Consider the following 21,189-nt stretch of genomic DNA (forward strand, 5'->3'; position numbering starts at 1 on the left):
CTAATAAAAAAAAGAGAAAAAAATAAGATTAATCACTAATCACATTTGTAGTACAGACTTCCAATAAACATATCACTGAATACTTCTATTATTAAAGTATTTAAATATTTTTATTGATTTTTAGAGAGAGAGGAAGGGAGAAGAATAGAGAGATAGAAACATCAATAAGAGAGAAACATCCTTGGCCAGCTGCCTACTGCATGACCCCTACTGAGGACTGAGCCTGAAACCTGGGCATGTGCCGTCACTGGGAAAGGAATCAGTGACCTGTTGGTTCATGTGTCCACGCTCAACCACTGAACCACACCAGCTGGGCTACATTATTAAACTATTTAAATTCAAGCTCCTTTCCAAATTTTTGAAACAAAAATTTGATCAAATATGAAAGTAAATCACTAGGCTCATTTTGAATTTTATTTATTTATAATATATTTTTATTGATTTCAAAGAGGAAGGGGAGGGAGAGATAGAAACATAAATGATGAGAGAGAATCACTGATTGGCCACCTCCTGCACGCATCACACTGGGGATCGAGCCCACAACCCAGGCATGTGCCCCAATCAGGAATGGAACCGTAACCTCCTGGTTCATAGGTCAAACACTGAACCATGCCAGGAGGGCTATTTATTTTATTTTTTCCAAAAATTGCACCATGGTAAAGCAGAATTCTCACTAATATGAAGTACTGTTTGGGCCAGGGGTGGGGAACCTTTTTGTGCCAAGGGCCATTGGATATTTATAACATAATTCACAGGCCATTACAAGATTACCAACTTAAAAATTAGCCTGCTACATTTGGTCAAACATTTAATTAATTCACCCCTCATGCCTTGGCAGAGCCAGAACAAATGATTTCGCCGGCCTTATATGGCCGGAGGGCCGGACGTTCCCCACCCCTGGTTTAGGCACTGGCAGTACTGCCCTCACTACACACTCACTGGACAGTAGCAAAAACCCAAGAAATGAATGGCTAACACATTTTTTAAAAGAAGCTAAAGAAGTTTTATTCAATAGCACATCTTCTGCCTGGCTGGTGTTGCTCAGTGGTTGAGCATCGACCTATGAACGAGGAGGTCTTGGTTCGATTCCCAGTCGGGGCACATGCCCAGGTTGCAGGCTTGATCCCCAGAGTGGGGCATGCAGGAGGCAGTTGATCAATGATTCTTTCTCATCATTGATGTTTTTTTTTTGTTTTGTTTTGTTTTGTTTTTAATATATTTTATTGATTTTTTACGGAGAGGAAGGGAGAGAGATAGAGAGTTAGAAACATCGATCAGCTGCCTCCTGCACATCTCCTACTGGGGATGTGCCCGCAACTCAAGTACATGCCCTTGACCGGAATCGAACCTGGGACCTTTCAGTCCGCAGGCCGACGCTCTATCCACTGAGCCAAACCGGTTTCGGCTGATGTTTTTATCTCTATTGCCCTTTCCCTTCCTTTCTGAAATCAATAAAATATATACATATACATACATATATATATATATATATATATATATATGTATATATATATATATATATTTTTTTTTAAATAGCACATCTTGCCGTAGCTGGTTTAGTTCAGTGGATAGAGCATTGGCCTGCAGACTGAAGGGTCCAGGGTTCAATTCAGGTCAAGGGCACATGCCTGAGTTGTGGGCTCGATCCCCGGTGGGGGGCATTCAGGAGGCAGCTGGTTAATGATTCTCATCACTGATGTTTCTCTCCCTCCCTCACCTTTCCTCTCTGGAATCAATAAAATATATTTAATAATAATAAAAATAATAAAAAGCAAACAACACCTTTTTTTAATGGCTTGTATATTTTAAAGATACCTCAATCTCCCCACAAATTCTATTTCAAATTTTGCATACTTTGTAGGGTATACTGTAACCCATGGCATTCAGTCCTGTAGAGCATGAAATCTAATGTGAATGTGTAATCTAATGATTACAAATCAGTAAACAAGCTAACAAAGATCAGCATGGGAAGAAGATTAATGGAATAAACCAATCCTGCTCAGACATTCCTATGCTGGGTCATTGTAAAGCACTCCAAGAGACTGAGTAAAATAATTCATCTCGTTTTCACCTTCAATTTAGATAACAAAAGAAAATAATTTCCTTCCTTTTCAGTTTTATATAATCTCTCAATAAATTCAAAGGTCTCATTCTTTCTACACATGAGCAGCACACTGTGAAAATATAGAATTCTTTGCTGGACAGATATGGTAGCAATTTTTTTCTTTCAATTTTAAGTAAAAAATTAGTATTAAAAATATTGACAAGAAAATGAGCTACAATTAATATAAGATATAAAATATCCATTCAAAAACAATTTTTAGGGGATCCTTTCCCCCTCCCTACGTGGGAGTCCCTTCTGGGCGACTCTTTCCCTCTCCCCATGTGAGAGTCTATACTTGTTCTTCAATAAATCTCCACCTTTGCTATACCAAAAAAAAAAAAAAAAAAAAATTTTAGAAAAATCACATTTAAAAAAACCATTGAAAAAGAATTGACCCTTGCTAGGTAGCACAGCTGGTTAGAGACTTGTTTCAATAAGCCGAGGTTGTGGGTTCAATCACAAGTTGGAGCACATACAAGAATCAAATAGTGAATGAATAAATAAGTGGAACAACAAAGATGTTTCTCTTTCTCTCTCTAAAATCAATAATAAAAAAAAGTATGTGGCATCTTCAAAAAATAATAATTGATTCTTATCCACTCTGTTAACCCCTAGAGTGCTGGGGAGCGCGATCGCGCTCCTCTTGTCTTTCACCGAAAGTGCTGGGAGCGCTATCGGCAATTTTTTTTTCTACTAGTATTTTATAATACAATCAGCAAACAATATATGTCAAAGATGAAAACAAATGTAGTAAAGGTTTCCTTAAGTTTTTGAATATGCAACTTCATTTATTTGCGATTCATAATTTTTTTTCCTAAACTGCTGTAAAATCAGCAAAAATGCCTTGGCAATTTTATTTTTATTTTTTTTAAAGTCACCACTGTTGACAGAATTTTTTTAAAATATATTTTATTGATTTTTTACAGAGAGGAAGGGAGAGGGGTAGAGAGTTAGAAACATCGATGAGAGAGAAACATCGATCAGCTGCCTCCTACACACCTCCTACTGGGGATGTGCCTGCAACCCAGGTACATGCCCTTGACCAGAATCGAACCTGGGACCTTTCAGTCCGCAGGCCGACGCTCTATCCACTGAGCCAAACCGGTTAGGGCTGCCTTGGCAATTTTAGCATAGTTTCTAGGATATTGGTTGGCACTCAAAGGGTTAATACACTGACTAGAGGTCCAGTGCACGAAATTCATGCACGGATAGGGTTCCTAGGCCTGGCTAGCAATCAGGGGCTGATCTGTGGGGCGACCAGTGGGGCGATCGGGAGGGGGGGGCCCCCCGCTGGCACCGACTTAGGCTGGCCTGGGGCCTGCAGGCTAGGGGCAGCTCCTGCATTGAGCATCTGCCCCCTGGTGGTCAGTGTGTGTCATAGCCACCAGTCATTGCATCAGTAGTTCTGCCATTTGGTTGATTTGCATATTGGGCTTTTATTATATAGGATGCTGCACAACAGAGCATACATCATTCCTATCCAATTATGCAAGAAACTGTAAAGCAATGAAGTGGCCTGAGTTAGTTGCCTCAACCTAATTTCTTTCTTGGTCTCTGTCCACATTAATTTTTCTAAAATCTTTTCCCCTCTAATTGAAAAGGTAATACATGTATGTTCAACATGTATTACAAATTAACTTAGAACACTGATTTTCAACCTGTGTGCCCCCCAAAATCTTTAAACATGCAATACCAGGCTATTTAGTCAGGGGCACTGTCCTCTTTTCCCTTAGGTTGTCAAATAAAAAAATGTCAAGTCAGTGTGGTTTAGAATGTCATCCCTTGCACCAGGAAGTTGCCAGTTCGATTAAGGCACATGCTGGGGTTGCAGGCTCAGTCCCCAGTAGGGGGCGTGCAGGAGACAGCCAATCTATCTTTCTCTCTCCTTCTCCCTTCCTCTCTCTATTAAATCAATAAAAACATTTTTTTAATTACAACAACCAACAACAATAGCCATCCAGTGTGAATGGATCAAAATTATACTATTTTCATCAGATCAGCAAAAAATTGTTTTTTTGGTGTGCCGCAGAATTTTAGTAATTAGCTTATGTGTGCCATGAGATGAAAAAGTTTGAAAATCAAAGACTTAGAGGAAAAAAATTTACTCTAATCTCACCACTAAATATTAACCACTAATGTTAATGTTTGTCCTTCTAGCCTTTTGTCTAAGCACATTTATTTATATAAAATGCAATATAATTCTACCATGTTGTAATATTTCCACATTTAACTAATACATTATGAACATTGTTCATAGTCAATACTTTTATAAGTTTTATAATTGCAAAATAGTCTATAATATGGACTTATTTATTTATATAAATAATACTTATTTAACCAATTCCCTATTATTAAAAGCTTTGTCTCGGTTTGTTATTTTTACTAACATAAATAATGCTTTGATTCTCATATACACATTTTTTAGCACATTTCTGATTAGTACTTCCTTAAAATAACCCCCTAGAACTAGAATTGCAAGGCTGGAGAGGAAGAATCTTTTTTTTTTTTTTTTTTAATAAAGGCTTGTTTTTTGTGTGTGTGGTTTTTTTAAAAAAAAATATGTTTTTATGGATTTTTTAAAGAGAAAGGAAGGAAGAGGGATAGAGAGATGGAAACATTAATGAGAGAGAAAAATCCATGGGCTACCTTCTGCATGTCCTCTACTGGGGATCAAGTACGCAACTCAGGCATGTGCCCTGACTGGGAATTGAACAGGGACTTCTTGATTCAAGGGTCAACGCTCAACCACTAAGGCACACTGCGAGGATGTATTTTTTTTTTAAATAGATGGCATTTTATTGCATGAAAAGTAAGGGAGGAAATACACTTAACATGTTAACAATGGCAGTTTCTTTTTTTAAAAATATATTTTATTGATTTTTTTTTTACAGAGAGGAATGGAGAGGGATAGAGAGTTAGAAACATGGATGAGAGAGAAACATCGATCAGCTGCCTCCTGCACACCCTCTACTGGGGATGTGCCCGCAACCAAGGTACATGCCCTTGACCGGAATCGAATCTGGGACCCTTCAGTCCATAGGCCGACGCTCTATCCTCTGAGCCAAACCAGTTAGGGCGAGGATGTATCTTTTTGATGCATTTACCAAAAATGTCCTCCAAAAAGGCTCCAAAAATTATTACTACCATCAACGATATATTATTTTTTAATATATTTTTATTGACTTCAGAGAGAGTTAAGGAGGAGAGATAGAAACATTCATGATGACAGAGAATCATTGACAGGCTGCCCGCTGCACACCCTCTACTGGGGATGGAGCCCGCAACCCGGGTATGTGCCCTGACCAGGAATCAAACCCGGGACCCTTCAGTCCGCAGGCTGATGCTCTATCCACTGAGCCAAACCGACCAGGGCAGTGATATATTATTAGTGTCCATGTTAATTAAATGGATTTTTATGTTTGTAAAGAACAACTAAGGGTTTGATATTCTTTTACTAATGTACATTTACCCATATATACTAACTGCACTGGATTCTGCTTGCACTAAGATTTCTAGAAGGCATATTTAACTAAGTGTTTAAAGGAATAACCATATCTCCATCATTGATCTTACTTTTTTAATCAGGCTATGCTGTTAACATGTCTGTCAAGGTGTGACACATTAATCCCAATAAACAATGATTCAATGATTCGAAGATTTTGGTTTAGAGGATATCAGCACCCTAAAATGATTATAACCACTACTGCAAATGAAAAGACTAAATTGGATAAGAGATATCCCTTGTAAAATATGCCCCCAAACTGTAATTCCCTTTTGGATCCTCTACTGTAATTCACAAATGGAAACCAAGCCTGCAGATGGATAATGTTTTCATTCATCTTTTTCTTTAGATCTATTAACTCACCTAAATGTTTGTAATGATGATTGTGAGCTTGTAATAAAACTTTTACTCGATCCAGAGGAGCAACTGTTGTTTTAGCACAGCATCCTGCAATACCTAAAAAAAATGTAAGAGGTTAGGGAGAAATTGCATACCATTTCTTTCCAGATGGAAATCATTATTTGTTCAGCCAACATACACCCTCTGATCTTTCAGTTGTTCTTCCACTGCCCAGTAGAAGTGATGTGATGTGCAGATGATTAGCCCTCGTTCTCTGTAACTTACTAAATGAACATGTCATACTTAAAATTAAGTTTGGCCCTAGCCAGTTTGGCTCAGTGGATAGAGCGCTGGCCTGTGGACTGAAGGGTCCAGGTTCGATTCCAGTCAAGAGCACATGCCCAGGTTGCGCGCTCGATCCCCAGTAAGGCGGGGTGGGGGTGCAGGAGGCAGCTGATCAGTGATTCTCTCTCATCATTGATGTTTCTATCTCTCTCTCCCTCTCCCTTCCTCTCTGAAATCAATAAAAATAAATTTAAATAAATAAATAAATAAGTAAGTAAGTAAAATTAAGTTTGAAGGTGTAAATCTGTCTCCTAATAACTGGTGAACACTGGGAATCTTGCTACATGTAGTTATAGAGACACTTGAAGGTATTTACTCAACTGTAAGGCTCTATTTGAAGCAACCTCCTCTTCTTTTGTATAACTTTTACATTGAAACAAACAACTTTTACCATAACATTCAATCATCCTTTCATACATTCAGCAATTATGTATTTGGCCCCTACCATATGCCACCATGCAGTCATGTGGATGATAGTAACATACATACAGGACAGCCCTACTAGCTTGGAATGCTCCTAAGGAGATAATGTATAAAGACTTTTTTGCTATGTTGTTTGTGCTGCCTCTCCCACCCCAATTCATATGTTGAAAACTAATTCCCAATGTGAGGGCATTCAGAGGTGGGGTTTTAGGAGGTGAATGGGTCCTAAAACCTAGGGGTTCTGTATGTTTATGTTTATAAAACATAATATGATTCAACCATTATTAGGGCACCAACAATGGGATTAGTGCCCTTATAAATAAGGCCCCAGACATCCCTGGCCCCTTCCACCTTGTGAAAACACAGCAAAGAAGGTGCTGTCTAGTCTTCACCAGAATGTCAAGTTCATGATCTTGGACTTCCCAGCCTCTAGAACAGGGGTCCTCAAACTACGGCCCGCGGGCCACATGCGGCCCGCCAAAAACATTTATCTGGCCCGCCGTGTGTTTTTGCCGCCGCTATGTGCATAGGAATTTGTTCATAGTTTTTTTTTTTTTAACTATAGTCCGGCCCTCCAACGGTCTGAGGGACAGTGAACTGGCCCCCTGTTTAAAAAGTTTGAGGACCCCTGCTCTAGAACTATGAAAAATAAATGTTGTTGTTTATAAGACACCCAGATTATGGTATTTCTGTTAGAGCAGTCCAAATGAAATAAGACACCTTACATGTACATATGATTCTTGATTTACAATGGGTTACATCCTGATATTGTAAATTGAAAATATCAAGAGTAGAAAATGCATCTAAATTAAGGGTGAATTTTACTGTGTATAAATTATACCTTAATAAAACTTATTTTAAAACAAACTAATCTCCTTGCTTCCATATTTACCCTCCTACAGTGATTTTCAACAGAGAAGCCAAAGTGATCCTTTTGAAATATGTCATATCATTTTTTGCTCATTGGTTAGAGTGTCAGCCAGTGGACTGAAGGATCTTGGGTTTGATTCTGGTCAAGGGCATGTACCTTGGTTGCAAGTTCCATCCCCGGCCCTGGTCAAGGTATGCAGGAAGTACCAATCCATGTGTGTCTCTCACATCAATGCTTCTCTCTGTCTCTCCCCCACCCTCCCACGCTCTCTAAAATCAATGGAAAAAATATCCTCAGGTGAGGATTAATAAAAACAACAGATTCTTTTGCAGTTTCAGATACTTACTGCCTCCAATTCCTTTCCTCTTTTTTATAGATTTTAATTGGTAACTAACTGTAAGATACATAGAAAAAAGTGCACAAATCTTAATTATGCCACTTAACGAATGATGAATTCAATCATGTAAGGACCACCCAAACCAAGTTTCAAATCATGAAACTTTACCAGACTCCCAGAAGTCCTTTCTGCACACCCATAATCACTATTTGTCCCTTCTTCTCAGAAATAATCAATCAGCTTTCTGGCTTCTAACAACATGGACTTAGTTTTGATTGTTTTTACACTTTATACAAATAAAACCACACAGTATGGCTTGCTTTGTGTCTGGCTTCTTCTGTTCAATATTATGATTGTGAGATTCATCCACATTGTTGCATGTGGGAGGAATTCATTCATTTTCAGTGCTGCATAGTATTTCATTGTATGATTATACCATATTTTGGTAATCCTATATAATAAAACCCTAATATACAAACAGATCAAATGGCAGAACGACCGGTCGCTATTACACACACTGACCACCAGGGGCAAATGCTCAACGCAGTAGCTGCCCCCTGGTGGTCAGTGCACTCCCACAGGGGGAGCACCGCTCAGCCAGAAGCTGGGCTCATGGCTGGCGAGCGCAGCAGCAGTGGCGGGAGCCTCTCCCACCTCCACTGCAGGCAGGCAGTAAGGAGCGAGGGGTCCCGGACTGCAAGAGCCCCGGACTGCAAGAGGCCTAGGGGCATCAGGCCTAAGCCAGCAGGAGGACATCCCCCAAGGGGTCCCAGACTGCAAGAGGGCACAGGCCGGGCTGAGGGACACACACACACACTGCACAAATTCTGTGCACTGGGCCTCTAGTGTGTTATAACATTGAGGGACATTTGGATTGCTTCTAGGTTTGGGCTACCATGAATGTCATAGATATGAACAGAAATATATATATGTTGAAATATACCTAGGAGTGGAACTGCTGGATCATATGGCATACAAATGCTCGGCTTCATAGGTAACTGCCCAACTACTTCTCCAAACTGGTTGTACCAGTAGCATAGAAGAGTCCTGGCTGCGCCCTAGCTGATTTGGTTCAGTGGATACAGTGTCAGCCTGCGGATCCAAGGGTCCTGTGTTTGATTCCGATCAAGGGCACATGCCTGAGCTGCGGTAGGGGGCATGCAGGCAGCAGCCGAGCAATGATTCCCTCTCATTTTTGATGTTTCTAGTTCTCTCTCCCTCTCCCTTCTTCTCTGAAATCAATAAAAATATATTTTAAAAATTATATATATATATATATATATATATATATATAGTCCTGGTTGCTATCCTCACCTACACATACCATGATTCTATATCAAAGTCTAATCAAATCACAAAATGTAACATGTCTAAAACTGAACTACTCATCTCCCTGCTCCAACCATCATGAAAATTGCTCCAACCATCATGAAAGTTGCTCCAACCACAGTCTTCCATTTCAGCAAATGAGCACAACCTTTCAGCTGCTCGAACCAAACGAGGCACTCTTGACTTATCTTCCTTACCCCATTTCTAATCTGTTAGAGGATCCTATTTGTTCTATTTATATCCAGATTATCACAACTTTTCACCACCTCTCCTGTTACTGACCTGATCCAAGCCACCATCCATCATCTGAATTACTGCAATAACCTACAAACTAGTCTCCTTGCTTCCATATTTACCCTCCTACATTTGATTCTCCACAGAGAAGCCGAAGCGATCCTTTTGAAATGTGTCATGTCATGTCACTTCTCTGCTCAAGATTTGCAATGCCAGCATGTTTCCAAGGGCTGTGTCTGGGTGTAGCCATGGGTTCTCCAACTGCATGTGAGAGCAACCTGGAGAGACTTTGACAGCTCAGGCTAGCATAATACCTGCAGCGGCCACTCACCCTTCCTAGATATTAAAACAACAACAACAACAACAAAACCGCCTACAATGCCCCAACTTCATCCCAAGTGGGAGTCAGAATCTTTACAATGGAATGCAAGGCCCTTCCGTTTCTGCCTCCCTTTCATGTCTCTAACCTCCTTCCCCCATCAGCACCACTGCTGACCTTTGAACACAGGAGGCCCGCTCCCACTCGGAAGCCTTTGCGCCCGCTTTTCTCTCCTCCTGACATGCTCCTCCTTAGCCATCAACTAGCTAAACTCTCTCCCTTCTTCAAGTCTGCTCGAGTGTCACCCTCCAAAGGAGACTGACCTCGACCGTCTTATTTAATATGCACGCACTTAGCCTCGCCACGTCCTTGCCCCGTTCTCCTTTTCACTTCCTCCCATTGCATTCAGCACCTTCTAACATACTATACAACTTTTTTTTTTCATTTTGCTTATTGTCTTTCTCCTCAACCAATGTAAACTCCAGGATTTTGTTTTGCTCCCTGATGTACAATGAGCATGTAGCAGGCACACAGCAGGCACTCAAATGTTCCTTTTATAAATAGATGAATGCCCTTTTCCAGCAGCCGAATAAATTCTTAAAATTACTGCAGCAGGCAGATAGGATCTTCCTATAAGTCCTCCTAATTTGATTTTTTTTTTTTAATTCTTAGCCGTAACAAGTAAGTGATGACAACCCACCCGTCAGTTAAGAAAGGGTAAGGATTGGAACACCTCTCTATGGGAAGGCGGAGGAAACTTCTCAGAGACAACAGGAACCTCCCCGCCCCACAGACACACCAACAGTGGGGCTGCACCAGCCACCTGCCAAGTAGCGGAGGCAGAGTTGACCAGAATCCCTGGAACCAGTTTTGCATAATTTCCCAAGTCATGTTTAAACGGCTCTTTGTTTTCTTTCAAGCAAACAGCAAAATTCAATTCTACACGCAGCCACCTGTGGTCTTTACACAAGAAGGCAGTGCCCTGCATGTTTCACCGAGATCCTGGGGTCTCTGTGAGAGACTCCCCGCTTCTCCATGAAGAACGGGTGCCTGGCTCTGCCCTTCCGGACCCTTCCTACCCGGGACCCTACGGCCACTTGTCAGGTGATTATTAGAAAAAGATGACAGCATCTGGCAGGGCATGGGAGCTGCCATTGTCCAAGGATGTCACCGCGGCCGCGGGCCCCCGGCCTGCCCCTGCCACCCCGAGCGGCCGGGTCCTCCCGCGGATACCCACCTCCGGCCAGGAAGGAGCGCAGCCAGTAGAAGTCTCGGCGGGCGGTGGGCGCTGCGGCTCCTGCCGCCTGCGGTATCGCGGGAGGCGGGTCGGCCGCAGCCAGGGTCGCCGCCTCCGCTGCCATCGGGACCGTGGCCGCGTCGGGAGCTTTAGTCGCCAATTTACAATCCCAGGGCCAGAGCCACGGCCATTGCCGGCACTGACAGGGCTCCGACCGCCGCGAGGGCGGAGCGGAACAACACTCAGCGGCGCCGAGGGGCGCGGGCTGATGACGTACCGGCGCGGGGGCGGGGCCTCTGCCGGAAGCGGAGTTGCCCCGACTTGTAGCTTCCTCCTCGGTTTAGAGGGCAGACGAGAAGCGTGGCGGGGACGGGTACCTCCGTCCAGCCCAGAACTTTCTCCCTGTCCTTTGAACTGTGTTGACCATTGATCTGTACCCGCCCTGCGGGCTGTGCTCTGACTTCCCTAAGGTGAACCCTGTCCAGCGCCAGCCTTCGCTTCTTGCCTCTTTCTAGGAACCGCTGACGTTGCGCCATCTCCCGCCAAGTCAGCTCCGCCTCTCGGAGCTCATTAAACCTCAACTTCTACCCTGTCTAAACCCCTAAGCCAGGGGTGGGCAACCCCTGGCACGCGTGCCAAACATGGCACCCAGTAACTTTTGCTGGGACGTGAAACCCTCTCTTATAATCTTCCATTTACAATTTTTTTCTTAATATCAACTTTTTTATTTTTCAGATAAATTCAGTGTAGGTGCATCTTAGATAAGTAATTTTACATAACAAGTTATCTTAAAGACCATAGACATGGATTGACAAGAGTGGGGAAGAGCAATTTCTATGCCTCTGCCTTAACTCTCCCTGCCTTCCTAGATCCGACCAGTGTTTTGGTTTCATCCACATACGCTTGTGAATCTTTGTTCTCAGTGATGAATTTTGTTAAGTCTCGTAATAGGAGTAGCCTGACGAATGAAAGTAGTAGCTCATGCATATCTCTGAAGGTCACGAAATATAAACCTGATGTAAAATCTCTGTCATCGGTGATGCAGCAGCAAAAGTCCCACTGGTAATATCAAACGGAGTCATAAAGTTTTCGGTCAGACTATCAGTGTACATGTATACATTAAAAAATAAATGTATTTTTCATCATCATATACTGTGTTTTTGTCGCTCAAATGAATTTTATTATTTCTTCAAGGTTCTTCACATACATACACCTTAAGAGATATCAAGTAGGCATGGTCTCAAAAAATTAGGGTTGGCATGCAGAAGAATTTTGAGTCAGAGATTTTGCTGGTTTTGGCACGCACTCACAAAAAGGTTGCCCACCCCTGCCCTAAGCATTCACAATACCCTACTACCTTTTCTGAAGAAATGTTGCTAAGGCAGAGTATTCTGTCTTCGGAGCCCTACAAATTACACCAATACTAATACCTTTCTGAATCCGTGCCTTCTGCTTAGCTCTCAACTCCCACGGAGCTCTCCTCCCCACCAATCCCAAATCTCTGCCCTGAACTCTTAGAAAGTCCCAGTTTCTGCTCCCTGGCCCACTGTGTTTTTTTGTTGTTGTTGTTGTTGAATATATTTTTATTGATTTCAGAGCGGAAGGAAGAGAGAGAGAAAGAAACATCAATGATGAGAGAGAATCATCGATCTGCTGCCTCCCGCACGCCCCATACTGGGGACCGAGCCCGCAACCCGGGCATGTGCCCTGACCGGGAATCGAACCGAGAGCTCCCAGTTCCTAGGTCGACGCTCCACCATTGAGCCATGCCAGCCGGGCTGTGTTTTTGTTTGTATGTTTTAAATATATTTTATTGATTTTTTTACAGAGAGGACGGGAGAGGGATAGAGAGTTAGAAACATCGATGAGAGAGAAACATCGATCAGCCACCTCCTGTACATCTCCCACTGGGGATGTGCCCGCAACCAAGGTACATGCCCTTGACCGGAATTGAACCTTGGACCCTTCAGTCCGCAGGCCAATGCTCCAGCCACTGAGCCAAACCGGTTAGGACTCACTGTGGTGGTATGTTTTTTTCCCCCCAGTCATTTAAAGCTTGATTTTATAAAACACAAAAAGACATTAACAGTTCTGTATCAGCGGAACTGAAACAGGAGAAATAGTGACAGATTTGTAAGTGTAAATTATATACATTAAAGTCAAGTAATTGAGGGTTTTCAATATGGAAACTATACAAATGAAATAAATGGCAAAAGGACCTGCTAGGAATACTGTGACTGTGGCTGATCAGTTACTTTAGAACTAAACAAAGATTCTGATATTCGGACTTCTTTTGCTGTTCCATAGTCACCTAGACTCGGAGTCAGGCTACTTGACTGAAAGTTCTGATTTAGGAAAGCATTTAGCTGAATAGCAAAAGTTTCCCATCTCCAGTTTCCACCTTCAAAGGAGGTGACGTTCCAGTGCTGACATGATCTGCTGGTTCCCTTCCACGAACAGTGTCAACCCTATGGAAATCATGTCAACCCCATGAACAGTCAAACAGGCACCAACAAATGGACAATGCGCACAGTGCAGCGAAGTACAAGGCTAAGTTTCCCCACCTCAAAAGTATCAATGAAACAAAACAAGAACTACAGTTGACTTGGCCTCAGGACACACGTGTGGGATTCCGTTCCACCCCGGGTCCTTCAGTCGTTGACGGGGATCTTGAAGGCCACCATGCTGTTCACCTTGCGGATTGTCGTCGTGAAGGAGCGCAGGCGGACCTGCTCAGAATTGGCCATGAACTGCGGTCCGGGCTCTTCCCACTTCCCAGGCACAACCGAGTCTTTGTCTGTGTAGATCAGCAGGTCAAACGAACAGGAAGCCTCCAGCAGCGGCAGGAAGGTCACCGTGGTTGGCGGTGATCTGTCTGATCACCGAGCGGATCTCGTCCTGGATGGCTTTCTGAGGCTCCTCCCTGGGTGCACTGTCATCCCTGGCCGTCTTGTCACACTCGATGTCAAACTGCCACCTCTCCGGGACCTCCCCGTCTTCAATATTCGAGATGACCACCACCAGCTTCTGCACAGAGCACTTGTACAGCCGATTTTTCAGCTGCTCCGTCACGTTGCTCAGGTACTTCGTGAGCGCGGGGTCCGTGGTGACCAGCAAGGTGAGCCCGTACTTCTGCACGCGAGTGAAGGTTTCAGACGGATGAATGCCGCGCTGATACAAAATGTTGTTGATGACAAATGAGAAGAACTCGGCCACGATGTCGGCGCTGCCACGCAGGGTGATGCCCTGCCCCCGGGACAGCTGCCGCGCCATGGCCAGGCCCCCCGCCGGCGCCCCCCCCCCCCGCTCCCGCCCCGCTGCACCGGGCCTCCGCGGAGCCCCAGCAGCTCCCGCCGCTCGGTTCAAATATCTCACTGTGTTTTTTTAACCACCCCTTTGGCACTGTACTCTTATTGTAAGCATCTCATCGGTTCCGCCCTAGTCAAAATTCATTTCTAGTCTTTGTGACTGAAGTTGTTCTGACCTTTTATCGTCTCATAAATTACTATTTATTATTTTCCTCAATACTTATTGCTCCAGCCTTCCTGATTACTGGGCACTTGTCTCCTCTTCCTCTTTCGATGGATATGCCTCTGCAAGGTGTTTCTAGCCACATCTCATCGCTAATGATGAGTCCAGTCTTCAAGTTTATTTCCCCCCAGATTCCCAATTTTAAATTTCTACCAGAAAATACAGACCCATATAATAATGTGATTATTTCTAGTTTACATATCTAATGTAAAGAATCAAAAGCTCCCCAAAGCGGAGATTGCTGTACAATATTGTGAATGTAATTAATACTACTGAGGTGCATTTTTAAAAATGGCTAAATTGTAAATTTTATATGAAGTATATTTTATCACGATAAAAAAAAATACAAAGAAAAAGCTCCATAAGGTTTTTTTTTCTTTTAAATATATTTTATTGATTTTTTACAGAGAGGAAGGGAGAGAGATAGAGAGTTAGAAACATCGATGAGAGAAACATCAATCAGCTGCCTCCTGCACATCTCCTACTGGGGATGTGCCCAAAACCCAGGTACATGCCCTTGACCGGAATCGAACCTGGGACCCCTCAGTCCGCAGGCCGACGCTCTATCCACTGAGCCAAACCAGTTTCGGCTCCATAAGGTTTTTTATGTTACAACAAAAGAGAAGTGTCTAGATTTTTATACTACGTAACTAGCAAAACTGCCCCAGTTTCTAGTGCTAATATGTATTTTTCCCCTGTCCTATAGGCTGTACTGGTATACCTCTCCTCCTCCATTTCCATTCCCAATGAGATATACCTTACAAATGTAATTAATCACTTAATGGCCCCAACTCCAAACTCAATCCAGATCAAGAATGAAAAGTTGATATAGATAATAACTGACAGGTCCGGTAATTTATTTATTTATTTTTTAAATATATTTTTATTGATTTCAGAGAGGAAGGGAGAGGGATAGAAATATAGAAACATCAATGATGAGAGAGAATCATTGTTGGGCTGCCTCCTGCTTGCCCCCTACTAGGGATCAAGCCCGAAACCCAGGCATGTGCCAAACCGCTTAGGGCTCCTTCATTTTCTTGATTAAGTCCCTCAATCCTGTCTACCTTAATTTCAACCAAACCATCCATCATCATTTTTGTCCCCAGATTTAAATGCCATGCCCTATTTATGAAGTTTCTGAAATTCCAAATCTTCCTTATCACCGACCTCATCTCCAGTGACAAAACCTTCCATATTCCCTGGGAAACGATGCTTTTTAATCTTTTTCTTTGGCACTGAAGCACCCGATGTGTTCTTTATTTGCGCTATGTCATTCTTTATTTCTGTTTTCATAATTATATCTTTTCTCAGGCTGTCGAGCATCTTTAACATCATTATTCTGAATTCTATTTCAGATAAATTTCTTATCTCCATTTCATGTATCTCTTCTTCTGGTGAATTCTCTTGTTCTTTCATTTGTGGGTTGTTTCTTTGTCTCCTCACTTTGCTGCCTGTTTGGGTTTGTGACGTTGTATGAGGTAGATCTGCTATGCCTCTCAACCTCGAGTGCAGGACTGTGTCAAATGCTGTCTCTGCCTAGAGGCTAATTGTTCTCCGTCTCCGAAGGGGCAAGGTGTTTTCCACTAGAGTGGGTCAACCATCTTCCCCCAAGAAAATGTCCCCTGTACAGCAAATATCTGCAGGAGAAAGATGATCTCCGCAGCCTGAGGGAATGGCTCAGCACAGGAAACCCTCGTGTCTGCCTTCTGAGCTCCCACCCCAGAAGCCCTGATCCTAGCTTCTGCTCACACGGCTCCCGTCCACTCTGCCCTCCTTCTGCTGGAGCACAAGGTGGATGGCTCCACAGGCAATTTTGTGCATTGGCCCTTTAAGAGGGTGCCTGAACTTCCAGCCTTCTCTCCTTGGCGGACAGCAACCCCCTGCTTTTTACAGCCAGATGTTGTGTGGGTGCCCTTCTCAGTTCTGATGCTCTCTGCTGGGGGGGTGGGGGGCCCAGCTTGGGGGTTAGCCCCCAGGGTTCTCAGTGGCAACCCCACAACTGAGAAATCTCTCCGGCACTTCAGTGTCTGTCTGTGGGAGCCCAGCCAGCCCTTTCTCACCTCCACCCCTCCTTCCAGTCTATATGTGTTCTCCACTTTCGGTCCTCAGTTATCAGGGTTCTCTCCAGAGAGTCTTCCATTGATTATTCAGAAAGTTTTTCTATATTTCAGCTATAATTTCAGTTTGGTCCTGGGAGCATGTCCGTGTGGCCATTTTTAATCTCTCACTAACCTCATAGTTTTAAATACTATCTATATGTTGATGACTCCCAATTTCCAGCCCTTCCCACCCACTTCCCAACTGTATTTATTCATATTTTCAATATCTCCATGTGTATATCTAAATGGCATCTTTTATATCCAAAACTCAATTTCTCATCTTCCTTTGCAAACATGCTACTCCAACAGCCTTTTTTTTTTTTTTTTTTTTTTTTATTTCAGAGAGGAAGGCAGAGGGAGAAAGAGGTAGAAACATCAATGATGAGAGAGAATCATTGATCAGCCGCCTCCTGCATGCCCCCCACTGGGGATGGAGCCTGCAACCCAGTCATGTGCCCTTGACTGGAATCAAACCAGCGACCCTTCTGTCCACAGGCCAACACTCTATCCACTGAGCCAAATTGGCTAGGGCAACGATAGCCTTTCTTTCTTTCTTTCTTTCTTTCTTTCTTTCTTTCTTTCTTTCTTTCTTTCTTTCTCTCTCTCTCTCTTTCTTTCTTTCTTTCTTTCTTTTCTCTTTTTTTCTTTTAAATAAAATTGAATTTATTTAAGAAAAAGGAGATGAAAGGTGGGAATATCCAACGGGAAGGGCTACACTGAGAAAAGGGGGCCTTGGAGACAGGTGCAGGGGGTGAGCCCAGGATGAGCAGCCGCTGTCCATGCTCCCCTGGTTGCAAGTCTCATTGGGTCCCTTAGAGGTTAGGGGATATGCTCCTGTGGGGACTGGCATAGGGGTGCTCCTTGGAGGGAGAGCATGCACGGGGTTGTTGTCCTAAGTGTATTTATCTCCTTCTTGCAGGTGGGAAGCTTAGGGAACGTCTCAGGGGAGGCTCTTAATGGAATACTCATCAGCTTTCCAGGTGTGTGCTTTCAGAGTTGTGATCTCCACTGATTGGTCTGTGCCAGGGCAGGGGGTCATTAGTCAATAGAGCTGGTCCTGAGGTAGCCAAGGCGTCACTTGTCTGGTTTTGCTGCTTTTCTGGGCCTAGAGCTGAAATACCACTGAGGCCTAAATGTTATCTTTAGGGAGGAAAAGGATAGGGGGGTCTAATCCGCCTGACCAGCGATATGAGGGATCCAGGGTCCAAGCAGTATGACCAGTGATATGGTAGGGGAGGACAGGTTGCCCTGGGGGCAAGGTTCTTGTTTTCCCAGTTTTGCCCCTTGGTAGGCATCTGGAGCTTTCTACCCTGGTGAGTTTCTGTACCTGGCCCATTGTCCTTGCTCTGGGGGCCTAACATTCCCCCCTCAAGGATATTTTGCCACTGAATTCTTTCAGAGAAAAGGGATACAGGGTCTCTTCTGTAGCTGCTACCTGCTGAAAGGGGGCGACGTTTTTCTTCAGAGCCAAAAGATCCTTGCTCTCTGTCAGAGGGCGGATGAGGCCTGTGCACTAAAGGAGGTTGTGATGGGGTCTAGAGGTGGTATTTCCTACGTACAAGTAGGACTTGTAATAGGGGATATTCAGATTGAGCTTCAGTGGATTTCTCTTTCTCTCTCCTCCTTCCTCTCCCTGGGACTTGTCTGCCAGTTGATGCCTTCACTGCCCTGTTGTCCGCAGTAGGGGCATAAGCCGCTCACTTGCTTAAGTTTTCGATGGGCGTCCTAAACAGTTACCACAGTTTTCCAAAAAGATGGCCGTTGTCCTCTCACAACAGCCTTTCTTCATTTCATTAAATAGTAACACCATTCTCAGTTCATCAATTTTGATTAATTTCCGAGTCTCCCTGCTTTCTTTTGCCTCCTCCTGTCTATTCTCAATACAGCAGCCAAAGCAATCCTTTAAAAACTAAAACAGATCTCATCACATCTTATCCCAAAACCCCTCAATGGCTTTACATATCACTTACAGAAATTCTTAGAGTGGTTTACTGGTTTCCTTATCATATCTCTGACCTCAAATCCTGGGACTCCCTTGAGTCACACTGACTTCTCTGTCCCTCATAAATACCAGGCATTCTCCCCTCCGGGTCTTTGCACATGCTGTTCTTTAGGCCTTTATGGCTTTTCCCCTAGATAGTTCATGTAACTTCCTCATTCTCTCCTCTCCTTCAAGTATTTAAACAAATATTACCTTTTTGGGGGAGGCCTTTCCTGGCTATAATATTTAAAATTACCACCCACTTCAGCATCATTCCTACCAAAACTCATTATCTCTTTTTTCTGTTTTAGTTTTTTTTAAAAATATATTTTTATTGATTTCAGAGAGGAAGGGAGAGGGAGAGAGAGATAGAAACATTAATGATGAGAGAGAATCATTGATAAGCTGCCTCCTGCATGCCCCCTACTGGGTATTGAGCCAGCAATCCAGGCATGTGTCCTTGACCTGAATCGAACCCGCCACCCTTCAGTCCGCAAGCCAACACTCTATCCACTGAGCCAAGCCGGCTAGGGCTAGTTTTGTTTTGTTTTTTGAAACATATTTTTTATTGATTTCAGAGAGGAAGGGAGAGGGAGAGAGATAGAAACATCAATGATGAGAGAGAATCACTGATTGGCTGCCTTCTGCACAACCCCTATTGGGGATCAAGCCCGCAACCCAGACATATGCCCGCGGCCGGAATCAAACTTGGGACCCTTCAGTCCGCAGGCCGACACTTTATCCACTGAGCCAAATCGACTAGGGCTGTTTTAGTTTTATTTTATTATTATTTTTATATTATATATAAAATGTTTTTTATTATGTTCACACACACACACACACACACATACACACACACGAATATAAGCTCCATGTATGTAGGGATTATTTGTTTTGTTCATTGAATGTCATTTGACACTAAATAGATAATAAATGATGGTGGATTTACTTAAAGGCTAATCCTCTCTATTTCTGTCTTCATTTTTCAGATATCTAGCAACTACTAAAGAGACTTAAAAAGTGGGGGTGGGGGAGAAAATCCCCTCTCTCAAAGAATGTACTATTTTATGGGACATATATGACTCTAATAATAAAATAAATATAATCTTTATATATAAAACCCTAATATACAAATAGACTGAATGGGGGAACAACTGAACAACTGGTTGCTATGACATGCGCTGACCACCAGTGGGTGCATGTGGAACATGGCAGGCGTCAGCAGAAGGTGGCAGAGTGTGGAACATGGCGGGCATCAGCTGTGGTGGGATAGTGGAGCAGTTGAGTGGGGGCGCCAGTCACTGTCATCGGGGCGAGCCTCTGATGGTTACTGAAAATTCTTTGCTCCCACGTGCCCAGTCCCACCGGATGCTTGCACCTGCTGCCAGCACCAGAGCTACCACTCGCACCTGCTGCTGGCACCTGGCACTGGCCCCGATCGCTCAGCACTGTCAGTGGATGTGGGTGGCGGCTGCCAGTCCCAATTGCCCCTCAGGGCTTCTCCACCTCCTCCTGCTCCTGAGGGGCAATCAGGGCCCTGCCACCACTCGCACCCACTGCTGGCGCCTGGAGCCAGTCCTGATCACTCTGCGCTGTCAGCGGGTGCGAGCAGGGCCGGCACCATCAGAGCATGGGAGCAGCAGTGGCAGGAGCGGGGCTGCTGGCAGACAGGGGGCTGGGGGCCGTGGCGGGAGGGGCCAGGCAGGGGCACAGAGGATGGGCTGAGACCTGCCCTTGTGCCCACTGCAGCCTCGTGGGCCACAGTTCCTTTCAAGCTGCACAAATTCATGCACTGGGCTCCTAGTACAAAATAAAAGTGGGGATACAGAAGAAAGATGGACCATATTTATCAATAATCAGGGAAAGAGGTAACTGAACTGTCCTTTAACATAGCTAAACATGAGTGAAGGCAAACACATACACACACAGGGAAATTCAACATGTCCAAAGACCCAAAAAATATTCAAGTTTGCTTATCTTAAGATGCTTGAGCCCCTCCCCTCTTCATGACTCCCCAACACTTGTATGGCAGACCAGACCACTGACCAATAACATTAGAAAAGGAGGGCAAGGTTATATGAACAGTTTTCATCTTGGTTAATCTTGGGCTAAAGAGTTTACACTTAATTCAGTGGATAATAAGAAGCTGGTGACAGCTATGCTTTAAAAAACTAATCTGGGAGAGATGAATAGGACGATTGGGAAGGCAAACACTGACAGCTTTGACAGCAAGGAAGCCAATAATGAAGCTTTTGCAACAATCCAGGCAGGAGGGCTGATGGGAACATAAAAACATAGTGATAAAAAAGGAAATAGATGGCCTGGCCTGTATGGTTCAGTGATTGAGCATCAACCTATGAACCAGGAGGTCATGATTTAATTCCTGGGCAAGGCACATATCCGGGTTGCAGGCTCGATCCCCAGTAGAGGGCATGCAGGAGGCAGCTGATCAATGATTCTCTCTCATTGATGTTTCTATCTCTCCCTTTCCCTTACTCTCTGAAATCAATAAAAATATATTTTTTTAAAAAAAGAGCC

At 43.7% G+C, this 21,189-nt stretch overlaps 1 protein-coding gene, 1 non-coding gene and 1 pseudogene across 5 annotated transcripts in view; 1 reads left to right on the forward strand and 2 right to left on the reverse strand.

Annotated features, from left to right (window-relative positions):
• The window catches only part of SLC25A16 (solute carrier family 25 member 16), a 30,250-nt gene extending 19,006 nt beyond the window's left edge, over positions 1-11,244 (reverse strand). For 2 of the 4 annotated variants that reach the window (XM_070432874.1, XM_070432877.1), the window contains exons 1-2: positions 11,041-11,244; positions 5,970-6,062 (exon numbers count right to left, since the gene is read on the reverse strand). In XM_070432874.1, coding sequence (XP_070288975.1) covers positions 5,970-6,062; positions 11,041-11,164 — 217 coding nt within the window. In that variant the 5' untranslated portion in view covers positions 11,165-11,244. Of the gene's footprint in view, positions 1-5,969; positions 6,063-11,040 lie in introns of those variants that run through there. The other 2 variants (XM_070432875.1, XM_070432876.1) reach the window with 2 other exon arrangements.
• On the forward strand, positions 9,698-9,828 carry LOC139022294 (small nucleolar RNA SNORA44). Its single transcript, XR_011473666.1, has one exon. It is a non-coding gene; the product is annotated as a small nucleolar RNA SNORA44 (small nucleolar RNA).
• A 2,447-nt stretch (positions 11,245-13,691) lies between the features above and the next one.
• On the reverse strand, positions 13,692-14,313 carry LOC139021525 (mitotic spindle assembly checkpoint protein MAD2A pseudogene; annotated as a pseudogene).
• Between the last annotated feature and the right edge of the window lie 6,876 nt (positions 14,314-21,189).

Source organism: Myotis yumanensis, unplaced genomic scaffold, assembly GCF_028538775.1.
Source record: "Myotis yumanensis isolate MYYU_CA2020_CCGP unplaced genomic scaffold, mMyoYum1.0.hap1 SCAF_13, whole genome shotgun sequence".
Classification (NCBI taxonomy): domain Eukaryota; kingdom Metazoa; phylum Chordata; class Mammalia; order Chiroptera; family Vespertilionidae; genus Myotis; species Myotis yumanensis.